Genomic DNA, 12,993 nt, shown 5'->3' on the forward strand with positions numbered 1-12,993 from the left:
AAAAAAAAAAAGGACTTTGAAAAAAATATATATTTTCCTGATGAGTAGTGATTGGAGGGCACTTATACGCTACGTTGATGAGGGCGGTGTAACAGCCCATGTGGAACAGAACACAAAAATGGGGTTTAAGCAAACTCAAAGGGGACGTTTAAGATGAGGGGTGGGCGGATTCAGAAGGGTTTGAGGGGGACACGCTCGGGAGCGGGTACCGTTTCGCGCACAGACTGAGGGAAAGGCACCGTGTCGCCGCAGCGGAGCCTGCCCTTTGAAAAACACACACAAAGAAATCCGTGCCCACAGGAAAGTTGCATTCTGGCTGGTTTAGGAAGCTTTCAGATAACCGCCGGCTGGAGCCCGCAGCCCCGCGGGGGCGGGTGCCCGGTGGGGCGGGCTGCGGGGGGGCATGCGCGGGTGCATGCGCGGGTGCGCAGCCGGGGGGCGCGGGCACCGCAACGCGCCCGGCCGTGGCTCTGGGGTCCGGGGTCCTCTCATCGCCTCCAGGGAGCAGCGCCTCAGAGCCGCCGCGCAAACGGCGGAGTCCGCGTCTTCTCCCTCCCTCCTTTTTTTCTTTTTTTTTTTTTTTTTTTTTAAATAAGAATTTTGAGGGACTCTCCACGGGGAAAAGCAGAAGTTCTTCACTTTTCTCCGCGAATCTCCATTCCCAGCCAACCTACGAAACCATCTAAACACAGGATGCGTTTCTATTTACAGATTGGGGAGGGGGGGGGGAGGATCTAAAAGGGGTTGGAAAACATAAATAGAATGGAAGGAGTGTTGAGAGACAATTTAAGGTAAATATTTGTACCTTCTTCGAGCTCGTGTTTAACAGAAATACATGAAGCTTTTATCCGCAATTTTAAGGGAGAAGGAGGCTGAAGGACAAAGATAAAGAGTCCCATGTCGTGGCTGGGGCCGTGCCCAGCCTGCCCTCCCCTCTCCGGGCAGCTCTGCCTGGCAAACCCGGGCAGCGACCCCCGCCTGGGAAAGATAAACGCTCGGAAAGGAAATAGGTGGATTAACACCACCACACACACACACACACACACACAAAAAAAAAAAAAAAAAAAAAAAAAAAAAAAAGAAAAATTATATATATATATCTATATATACGGTGTAAATATGGGTCGGCGATCCCGGGAGGGGGAAGGGGTGGAGGAGCCCCAGCGGGGCCGGGAAGGGAAATGAGAGGTGTGACGGGAGATAAGCGGCGGGGACGGAGCGGAGCGACAAGAAGAAAAGTATAAAGGAAAATACAAATGAGGAGCGAGGAAAAGTTGCCTCCGAGAGAGCCCGGGCCGGGGCGGCCGCGCCGCCAGACGCTGAAATATGATAATCAGAACAGCTGCGCCGCGCCGCCGGCAGCCAATGGGCGCCGGGCAGGCGTGACGTCCCCGCGCATGACGTCAGGCCAATGGCGAGCGGGCTGAGTTGGAGCAGAGAAGTTTGAGTAAGAGATAAGGGCGAGGCGAGTGACCGAGCCGCCAGCGCCCAGTCCGGCACCGCCGCCGCACCGCACCGCACCGCGCCGATCCCGCACCCGCACCGATCCCGCACCGCGCCGAGCCGAGCCGAGCGGCCGGACCCCGCCGCGGCCCCGGCGCCGCGCCCCGCGCCGCTCCGCGCTTCGCCGCGCAACCCCTTCTCTCTCCGCAGCCCTGACAGTGTCTCTCACGCCGGTGGTGTTTTGTTTTGCCTTTTTTTTCCTTTTTCCTTTTAATTTCAAGTCTCTATTTTTTTCTCTTTTGTTATTACTACTTCTACTTTTTTTATTTTTTTTTTTTTAATTTTTTATTTTTATTTTTAGCGACAGCTTTCAAACCTACTTTGGGGTCTTAAAACGAAACCGTACACCATTTCACTGTGGACATTACACCCTCTTACAGATATGGGAGACATGGGAGACCCACCAAAAAGTAAGGCGGAATTTTTACCGTTGTTGGAATAAATGTGCTGTCTATTGTAGTCGTCTCAGGCAGGCGAACTGCTAGAGAGCTGAACTTCATTTGAATGGTAGCGAAGGTGCCTTTGTTGCCATGCCTGCATGCTTGCTGTGTTTTAACCTCGTACGTAGCCTTGTATGTTAATAGCCTGGGGTCCTGCTCTCTTTTAAAGTTTGGGGAACAGGCAGGATTTTAACGGGGTCTCCTGCTACGGAGCCTTAAATTCTCCTCGTTCTAGGCTGTGGTGAGGCTGACTGACTATCCAGCACCTAGTCCGTCTAGGGGAATTAGCATTAGACTTGCAAAAGAGAGCAAGTGACAACCGTAGTGATGCTTATTCTTGCTAGCAGCCCCGACTCCCCTGTTCTGTGGCAGAGGGCTGCATAGGAAGCGCACCTAGCCACGCGTTCATCGTTTCCAGTCAGAGCCTCTCAAAAAATGAAACCAGATGTAAAGGTGATCTCCCCGTAAGGCAAGGAATTTAAACAAGCGAACAATAAAATAAAAATAAAACAACAAGGGAGTTTGGAGTTTTGATTCTGTGCAAGGCTTGCGAAATGAGGACCTTCACCCCGAAGACTATTCACATCTGCATTTTAACATATGTTCCGCCTCCTTCTAGATGAGGCAAGGTTTTGATGGTACACTTCAATTACCATCCGAAAGTGTAATGCTCTTTAAAAAAAAAAAAAAAAGAAAAAAAAAAGAAAAAGAAAAACAACAACACTCCCAGAGTACGCCCTATAAGGGAACGACACTAAAAGTGTGTTTATCTCTGTAGGAGAGTAAACGGTTAGTCAATCATGTATTTATTTTCATTTCAGAAAAACGCCTGATTTCCCTATGTGTTGGTTGCGGCAATCAAATTCACGATCAGTATATTCTGAGGGTTTCTCCGGATTTGGAATGGCATGCGGCGTGTTTGAAGTGTGCAGAGTGTAATCAGTATTTGGACGAGACCTGTACGTGCTTTGTTAGGGATGGCAAAACCTACTGTAAAAGAGATTATATCAGGTACGCCATTTACGTTGTTTAATTCTTCGGTGAGATTTCTTTCTCTCTCTCTCTCTTTTTTTTTTTTTTTTTTTTTTTTTTTTTTAACTTTATAAACCTGGCAGAGACAGGAAGAGGAAAAATGGTGAGAAAAGAGGGTAAAAGACAATTTGTAGGTTTTTAAGTGATTTCCCCATAGATAGACAGGCGGGGGGGAAAGTCAGAGTCGTCAAGTTTTTTATTCCACAGATTCAAATGCAAATTTCTGTATAAACAAAACCACATTCGGGAACAGCTAGTGACTGTGTGGGACCCTCCTGAGGATTTTAGCAATGCATCCTGTGATTCTAACAAAGTGGGAAATCGTAGGTAATGGAGAATATTTTCAATATTATAAGCAACACGGAACTGATTGCTTTTTAACACAACCTGAGAAGTGCATCTCGCTGTGCTTTTGCAAAGACATAATGGCATTCATAAGAAAGGCACTTCAAGCATGTATGCCGTAAAAATAAATACACGGAGGGGAGGGAGAAATACCCAAACAAAACCTATTTAAATTAGGCCTATCAAAAACAAAAAAGCAAAAGAAAAACAAAACCAAAGTTTCCTTCAGAATGCAGGATCCTTTTATGGGGAGCTTAAAACCTAGACCGAAGTGTTTCTTCGCTAAAATAACTGACATTTAATCTTTTTAAATATTAACCCCTTTGGTGATATCTGACTGCCTTTTCTTTCTTATCTTATCTGTACTGATGAATTAGACAGAGCAGATCAAATTGCCCATCATCTGTTCACGAACAATTGGGTATATTTAGATAATGGAACCGCTTCCTTCCTCACATTAAAATCTGGTAACTGATAAAATGTGAGAGTTGCCAATCCTGACACTACAGAGAAACCAAACCAGGAATTTCAAGTGTGTTTATTATTTGTGCTCCTGGGTCATGCTGGTCCGTTTCAGTGTTGTCTACTGGTTTTGCCAAACCAGAATTTTGTATGACACTGAGGTACGGACAGTATTTTTTTTTTACTGAAAGTTTTGGGAGCAAGTATCTACCAAACCACCTAAGATATCTTTTTCTGGTTTCTTTGTAATTCTGAATTGAAATAAAGTACTTGAGTCTTTCCTTCTCCAGTACACCATTCACAAGCAGATCCCTCCTTCAAGCCATATTGTGAGATTATTCTCAAAGTTTTACGATGGCGAAAACCAGCCCACTCCCTCCCCCTCCCGCCCCCATTTCTTTACTTTTAAAAGCACTTTGGAGCCGTGCTTTCAAATGTTATTCTTTAGCTAATTTCAGGAAAAGGTTTGGACTGAGATGTGCTCATTTACCTCCTGCTAGAACTCCGCGGGCGAAATTTAAACAAACAAACAAACAAACAAAATGCGGCTCTTTTGGCTTAATACGTAATACATTTCATTTGCTCGAATTTTAGAAGTAAGATGTTTGTTATGTACAAGTCGACTTTGAATTAGACCGTGAGTCAATCTATAATTGTCAGACGTGGGCAAACCCCCCGACTTTTGTACCTATAAATGCATACACTTTGCGATGGCTCTGCTCTTTTGCCGTTGTTTGCTGCTTGTTTGGGATTTTTTTCTTCTCACAACCTTACGATTAGGAAATATTTAGGTCTGAATACAGGATTAATACACCTCTATAGACATAGCAGCTAAAGATGTCTGTGAATAAACAGCTCTACCCACAAGCATACATCTCAGACTATCTCTAAGGAAGTGTACTGGTGAGGAATTGTGTGGGCATGAATATTAGCTCAGTTTTAGGAAGGGCTTTTACAGTTCTGTGGACCGAGTGCGTCCCTCTGTGCATGTATCTGTACATTTGCAGGAGGATGTTAATTTTACTTAATACCAGGGAGGCTGGCTAAGGAGCACTCGGTGGGAGACAAGAGACTGTGCAGTTCTAGACACCCGAGTTGGAGCATTTTCCCTTGTTCATCTACTGATGGATGAACTGTCCCCCTCTCCTCCACGGGAGACGAGGAACCCTCCACGCACTCCAGCGTGTAATCCCGGAAAAAAAACCTTTATTTGCCGTGAGGGGCTGTCAGCGAGAAGTTGCTCTTTCGCTCCTGCGGGGGGGCTTGAGTCCCGGCTCAAGGTGGGAGCGCCAGCGGGAGGGGGAGACGGGGCAGGGGGACTGAGGCAGGGGCACACCGCGGAGCAAACCCACCCAAATTGCCTTTTAGTAGGGGGCGAGGGAGGGGAGTTACACTACTATATATGTGAGCGAGTATATATATGAGGAGGGAGTTGTGTATGCCTATATTGTTGTATAACACGAACCTGGTGAGGAGGCATAGGGGGCCACCCCTATCGCGTCCCAGAGGCTAAGCTGCCGCTAGCCCGGGCAGGCGTTAAGCGGTAGAATAGTCTTGAGTGTGTTCCTCGCAAAAATAACACCGTTTGGTGAGGCTGGCACGGTAGTACGCGGGGAGCGGGTGGCAGAGTCGCCAGCCTCGCCTTTCCCCGGTGTGCCCGGATGGTCCGGTTGAGCCCGGGCCAGGCTAGGTCACGTACCCCCGCCCGTGAGGAGGGAGGGAGAGGGCAGGGACGCCCCCTCGCCTGCTGCAGCCCGGGCGCCGGGGCAGGAGGGAGAGGTCAGCAACTCCTCGGGAAGGAAGGGGGTCTCTTTTTTGTTTCTCCCCCTGTTTCTCCTTCCACCTCCGCCGCCCCTTCCCTCCCCCCTCCCCTTGCCCATCAGTGTGTCCAGGTCCCCACCGCCTTTTGCGGCGCGGGGATCAGGGCGCCGGGCAGAAAATGAATCCGTTTTTTTCCTTCCCTCTTCTGGCTCCTGTATTTTCAAGGCTTGTTTAACTAGTGGACCGCGTGTGGCGCGTCTACGCGGGGCCACCGGGCTGACCACGAGCGGGAGTGAAAACCTCTCTCTTTCTTTTTTCCCTTCCTTCCTTCCCCTCTACCCTCTTTTCCCCGTTCTCCCCCCTTCCCCTCCCCCCCCCCCCCCCACTCCGCTTCTCCCTACCCCCCTCTCGTGGCTCTCCCTCCTTCCCTCCCTTCTCCTTCTTTTCTGGGCTGGGCCCTGCTCAGGTTATACGGCATCAAGTGCGCCAAGTGCAGCATCGGCTTCAGCAAGAATGACTTCGTGATGCGCGCCCGCGCCAAGGTGTACCACATCGAGTGTTTCCGCTGCGTGGCCTGCAGCCGCCAGCTCATCCCCGGCGATGAATTCGCGCTGCGGGAGGACGGCCTCTTCTGCCGGGCGGACCACGACGTGGTGGAGCGGGCCAGCCTGGGCGCCGGGGACCCCCTCAGCCCCCTGCACCCCTCCCGGCCGCTGCAGATGGCAGGTACCGCCCGCACCGGGCGCCGCGGGAGCCCGCGGGGTTCGGCACCGCTCGGCCCGGCGCCTGGCCGGGGTGGGGGGTGGGGACAACCCCCGCCGCTTCCAGCGGGTCCCCACACCCCCGCGGAAAGGCGGCCCCGAAAGTGCGCGGCCGCGGAGAGGCGGCGGCGAGCCCCACGCCCGGGGCTGCCGCGGATCCGGCTGCTGTGACAAAGGTCCGCGTACGCGGTACGCGTGAGGCGGTAACACCTGCGCAGGGTCCGCACCCCTGCAGCCTGCGCCCCTCCTGCTCCCACCGCGCACCGGGTGCGGGAGTCTTGTGTGTCCCCCCCGTTAACCCCCCCGAGCCCGGGGCATCCCGGAGCGTTAGTCGGAGAGGGACGAGACGCTGCAGGGAGCAGGGCTGCGACCAAGCACAGACCCTTCTGCCTCCGGAGCATGTGGAAAAGCTGTTCTAAGCACTGGTGGAAGAGGGGGCCGAAAAGAGATAAACTTCATAACTACAGGCGAGTTCTTAGGCTGTAATTTAAAACTGTCAACAAGTTAATCTTCGGTAATTGCCTTTTAAAGTGACTCTGCCTTCTTGAAACGTTTTATGTGATTTGATGAGAATTTCCTCTCAAAACTCAGCATTGTAACTTCAGAGTCGCCCCACCTCACAACTTCACTCACACTTTTAGTTCTCCAGGCGTACATCAGATACTCTGAGACGCTTAGCTTTAGGAAGGGGCACGTCTCTGAGGCAAAGTAGGCTAGACAATACAAGGTTGGCCGGCGTTACTGCTGTGCAAGTAACTGTAGCTCGAAAGCTTATTTACAAACAAAGCTATGGTTAAACAGGCTCGTTTCCCGCTTCTGAGCTGCTTTCGGGTGACATATCTATATATAGGGAGAAAGAATTCCGTAGCTGTTCATGGCAGAATTCTAGAGAGGTTGTGTGTGCTCCCTGTAGTGTGCTTGTGCATATTGTGTCGGCATGTACAATACTGTTACTATTTGAAGCCTTTGTATTGTCTGCATGGCATTTGTTGATGCGCTGTTATAATCAGAAAAGTTGGAACCTGACTGTACAAAAGCAAGCACTTCTGAACGCTAGCTAGCCAGAGTTTTAGGAAAAAAAAAAAAAAAAAAGTAGTGTTTTTATTTTTCCCTTGACTGGGTCAAATTACATCTAGATAGCTACAGCTACACAATACACAGAAGAATAGCAGAATCATCACACGAATACTTTTAGCTCTTGATGTGACGCTACCCGTAGGTTTGCATTTCTTGGCGGGTTCCCCGAGTGGCTAGGCTTGTTCCCCTTTTCAAGAATTGGAGAAACATTCGTATTTTAACGTATTCATCGAAAGTCGACATAAAGTCACTTAGCACCTCCACTTTCTAAGGTAGAGCCGTGTCTTCCGAGCTCTGGGATATGGGGTTCTCCCGGGATTTTCCTCTACGGTCACGGTGCAGCGGATTTGGCTCGTTTTGCTTTGGTTTGGAAGCATCAAACTGCCGGGAGCTATTGCACGTTATCGCGGCCTCTGGCTATACTAAGCTACATTCAGTATACAAGAAGCAGACCCGAATTATGATTAATTTAAGAAGTATTCTTTCATTAATTTTCGGGCCAAAAATCTGTTTTGGTGATTTGTCAGGAAATAAATACATAAAACCCTCCCCCTCCTTTCCTAGCGCACGCACACCTTAGCGAACTCGCCCTCCACTGTCAAGTCTTACACAGGTTCAGGCTTTTGTCGTTAAGGGGGCTGGAGGGGGGGGGGAGGGGGTGTTTTGTTTTTGCAAATTAATTATCTGCGGAGTCAGAAATGTCAGTTCTGTCACTCCACCAGCGCATAAAGCAGAGGAGGCTTCAGGAGCTCCGATAGATCTGAGTGCTTGAATGGCCTTTAAAAGAGGGTTCATCACCCCCCGCTCCCGCCTCCCCCTGTCCCACCAGCTTAGATTCAGAGTCTCTGCAGACTCCCTGCTTCCTACTCACGGGGATCCTGTTCCTCCCTTCCCCTTCCCTTACAGCAGAACCTATCTCTGCCAGACAGCCAGCTCTGCGACCCCACGTCCACAAACAGCCCGAGAAGACTACCCGAGTCCGGACTGTCCTTAATGAAAAACAGCTTCACACCTTGAGGACCTGCTACGCTGCCAACCCCAGACCCGACGCCCTCATGAAAGAGCAACTGGTAGAAATGACTGGCCTCAGCCCGAGGGTCATCAGGGTTTGGTTTCAAAACAAGCGGTGCAAGGACAAAAAAAGGAGCATTATGATGAAACAACTTCAGCAACAGCAACCCAATGACAAAACTGTAAGTGGCTTCAGCCTCCGACGGGGCTTCCCAAGGAGAAACGCCTGGGCTACGTCCAGCCTGGGCAGCTCCTGGGATCGGTTTTGAGGCTTTTGATTTTGTGGGAGCTCCCTTAAAACAAAGAAAATGGTAACCATTATCCGTTTGTTTTTGCTGTCAGTGCAATTAAAAAGAGACCGCAGAGAGAAGCCTATATAGGCTGCTCAAGCGAACACACGTCTTTTTGTGGGGCTAAGGATACGTAGTGGATTAGACTGCTCTGCAGCATGGATTGGGACCTGCAGAATTTATGGGATGTAATAAACCCAGCCGTGTGTGATATTTATATTGCAAATGCAAGGGACTCCTTGAGGGGAGAATGACATTTTCGGCCCCTTCAATGGTTTTACACAGGAGTAAGCGCAGAAGCAAAACCCATGAGTAAAAGGGAAATTTGAAGTATTATATTAGCACTTTATATACTAGATTGTGTATGTGTGTGTGTTTGTTGGTGCACTTACTATAGAAAAAGATAAATGCAATGCAAAGGTTTTGGAATTACTATCGTGTTTACAGGCTAATATATATATAGTTCTCGCACAGAAATGTATTGAGTTATTGTCTGCGGGCATATGCACGTGTGATGCAAACAAGCGGAAAGTGCTGGATTCAGCACAGCAAACTGGCTGTCCCCATTTTAAACCATTTTTTTTTTCTTTTTATGTTTTTTTTTTTTTCCCCCTGTTTTTGTTGGTCCACTTGAAGAAGAGTCTGTTATTCTCCTTGTGTATAGTGACTGTCCAGAGTGACTATTAATTCATAAGGCTGCCTAGTTAAGTGGAATTTAAGGAGTTTCATTTTACCCTGTTGGAATGCAATAAAACACGATGTTATTAACTCGCCTGAACAATCTATTCGTCGAGGCTTGGAGTTATTTTGTACACAGTGCCTGCACCACAGGGTATACTGGGAGGGCTGGGATTTCCTTTTTTTGTTTGTTTGTTTGTTTTTGTTTTTGTTTTTGTTTTTTGTTTTGTTTTGTTTTGTTTTACTGACGTACCCCAGGTTTACCGTGCAGTGGATATACGATCCAGTTGAGGTCACGCAGAACAAAACCAGTCTGGATGCGACATAGAAAGGCAGCATGATTAACCGTTTCTGCTGCCGAGCCGTGCATCGGCAGCCAAAATACAGAATGCTAGCGTTTAAGAAAACTTCGGGCAGAGGGGGTACGCCTTGAGAGGAACAGGATTAAAGGGAAAGAAAGTAAACTTCCACCGTGAAAAATGCAGCGGGTAGAAATAGGCTGACCTGGAGTAGAATAGAGCAAGACATTCACAGCAGATTAACAAAGCAAATACAAGCGACTGTATAGATAAGATAGAAAGCAGTTTATTGACTCTGCGCTTATATACAATAAAGTTAACCAAGCTCATTAACATCTTATGCTGGGCTGTTTACAGAATATCCAGGGGATGACAGGAACTCCGATGGTGGCTGCTAGTCCGGAGAGACATGACGGTGGTTTACAGGCGAACCCGGTGGAGGTGCAGAGTTACCAGCCGCCCTGGAAAGTACTGAGTGACTTCGCGTTGCAGAGTGACATAGACCAACCTGCTTTTCAGCAACTAGTAAGTGTCGGTTCCCAGCCGGAGCAGGCCAGCCTGTGCCCGGGACAGAGCAATGGGGGATTCCCTTTAAACGGGATGTCCTCAGAGAGATGAGCAATCCAGACTAGCCGTGTTTGCCTGGAATTGCAAGGTGGGCATGATAGCACTCCGTAAATGCGGCGAAATGAACTGATTTAATAGGGCTTGGTGCAAAATACGACCTTAGTGTGCAGCAGAGCTCTTGCAGAGCTGAGTGGGTGATGCGTAAGGCCCGACCCAGGGCTGAGACTAGCTCAGTTCACACGTTGCTGAAAACTGAAAGTATCTCTATCCAGAGAACTGAAACATTCTTCACGCGTTATTCAATTCTATGTACATTTCTGAAAGCAGTTTCTAAAATTCGCCCCTCCCCCCTTCGGGCCAATTTTGCCTTTATGTGATAGGGTGGATTTAAAATATATGATTTCCCCTTTTTTTGTCACACAAACATGAATAGCTACATAAGTCCTTGTTTTAAGAACATGCCTCTAGATATAAATTTATTTACCTATATATACATATATACACACAAACATATACATATATGTAGCTTACATTAAACATTGTGCTTTAGAAAAAGTATTGTTAGTACATATTCATGTGAAAAATTCAACAATATAATAAAATGCCTTAAGTGGAAAGAAAACAGACCTTTTAGAATAAATTCTGTTCTTAACTCACTTCCTTATTCTTACGCCATTTGGCAGCTCATATGGGACCATATCATCCATAATACTTAGGCCCAACAAGGTGAATTAAGGACAGAAGTTCAGCCTTAACTCAGTTTCCTGGCCTAACTGTGTTAAAACCAGATCTTTAAAATAATAAGGTATGTTATGAATGGTTTTCCAGTGATTCAAAACAGTACTTAATGACGAAAAATTAACATAGAGACCCTTTTTTGATCTGTTGGGCATCTTTTTTTGACATGAAGTGCTGGAAGACGAAGGTTTGTAGCTGCATCTAGAATTGTTTTCAGACCTTTCCAGTTTAGTATCACGCTCTCTTGCAGGATCGCTTTTCTTTTACCCAGTGGCAGGCTGCAGCGTGTTTCCCTCCCCTGGCACACCCCTGGCTCAGGAAGCTGTAGCACAGCAGCAGAGCTGTTTGCATCATCTTACCTTTAGATCAACCACCGGTTTTCCTGCTTTAATCAAGCTGTCAAACAGACACAAGAAAAACTGATCTTCTTCAGTTGCCTAACTTATTGTGCCTTAACAGAATAGGAGACTTTAAAAACCTTTCATGCAGTGAATTTTTGTATGGAGTAGTTCTGAAAAAAAAAAAAAGGCAGGGTGGAAGACAGATAGCTCAAATACACACACACATGCAGGTAGACAGATCATTAGATAGACAGATGAATATTGATGTATATTGGACATAATGTCTGATACTGAAAAGAGTTAAAATAAAGGATGGTGGATGGAACAGACAGTTCATCGACCGTTCAAGGCACCTCTCTAATCTGGAAAGGGCCTTAATCACAGTATCGGCCAGCTAAATAGGTGCCAAAGAAATGCTTTTGGATTAGCAAAGCTCCACCCTTCAAATCATGCCCTTTCCCAACGCTGCTCCTAAACTAACGGGAGCCGTGGGGCACGGTAGGATGAAATGTGACCTTTTTTATCAAACTTACTCTCGTTAAAAAGAGATAGCACCCGCTTCAAATCCCAAATGAAAGAGAATGGTTTGTTTCAAATGCCTTGTGCTCCTGGATGCTCCTTCCAGGTTTATTTTAGTATGTGCACAAAAGGGGAAAAAAGTAACCTTGCAGTTTCATGTCAAAAAAACACATGCACTCTTAAATAATTGACTAGAACATCCTGTTGGGATTGCCACTCTTGCAAGACAGGGAAGAAGGCCTCATTAACAAATTTATTTGCTTGATTTTTCAGTCTTTTTTTTTTTTTTTTTAACCTGCTTTGTTTTTTTGGTGATTTGGCTGAAGACAAGAAGAAGATTCCTGTGAAGTCAATGGGGAAGCTAAACAAGGCGACAGCGACACAGCCTCTCGTGGAGATGTATCAGGCTGTTTGGCTGCATGCCTGTGTATTTATTTTTGCATTCTTCTTTGCCTTGCCTGCTACTTTTCTTTGATTGTTACAGTTGTAACAACACTTCTTCTTATTATTTTTCTTTTCTTTTTTTTTTTTTTTTTTTTTTTTTTTTGGCAGGTTAATTTTTCAGAAGGAGGACCCGGTTCCAATTCTACTGGAAGTGAAGTAGCATCAATGTCCTCTCAGCTGCCAGATACGCCCAACAGCATGGTAGCCAGTCCTATTGAGGCATGAGGAACGTTCATTCAGATGTCTGTTGTTGTTGTTTCTGCCCTTACCCTCACCCCTGCTGGAGAAAGTGGGAAAGTGATCGTGTTGGGACTCCGAAATTTAGGGGGGAAAAGTATTTAACAACCCTGTAATGAACATAGCAAGGAACCGCTCCATGAAACGAACGGAGTCATGTTTGAAAAGACAAGGTAATATGGTAGCAACACTGTGAAGACAATCATGGGATCTTACTAGAATAAACACTAAAAAAAAAAAAAAAAAAAAAAAACCGAAAAAAAAAACGAAAAAAAAAAGAAACCCCGCGCTATTCAATGATCAGAGGAGGATCGAAAAGACGTTTTCAAAACGTAAAGGATTTGTACTCGTGGATCTCAAAAAAAAAGTGAAAAAAATTATCTTTTCATTTGACTGCACATCTTAGAGAGAAACCAAGGTAGAGGGACTTTCTATCCAGTCCCTCCCAATCTGAATGGTGCTGTTTCTATATTGGTGATTGCCTTGCC

General features: G+C 46.9%; 1 protein-coding gene across 1 annotated transcript; it reads left to right on the forward strand.

Moving 5' to 3' along the window:
- The first annotated feature begins 1,885 nt into the window (after nt 1-1,885).
- Nucleotides 1,886-12,734, forward strand: ISL1 (ISL LIM homeobox 1). Its single transcript, XM_074166543.1, has 6 exons — nt 1,886-1,913; nt 2,765-2,954; nt 6,010-6,269; nt 8,288-8,574; nt 10,017-10,184; nt 12,377-12,734. The coding sequence occupies exons 1-6, from the start codon at nt 1,886-1,888 to the stop codon at nt 12,491-12,493; spliced, it is 1,050 nt and encodes a 349-aa protein (XP_074022644.1). The 3' UTR covers nt 12,494-12,734.
- The last annotated feature ends 259 nt before the right edge of the window (nt 12,735-12,993 follow it).

Source organism: Numenius arquata, chromosome Z (assembly GCF_964106895.1).
Source record: "Numenius arquata chromosome Z, bNumArq3.hap1.1, whole genome shotgun sequence".
Classification (NCBI taxonomy): Eukaryota; Metazoa; Chordata; class Aves; order Charadriiformes; family Scolopacidae; genus Numenius; species Numenius arquata.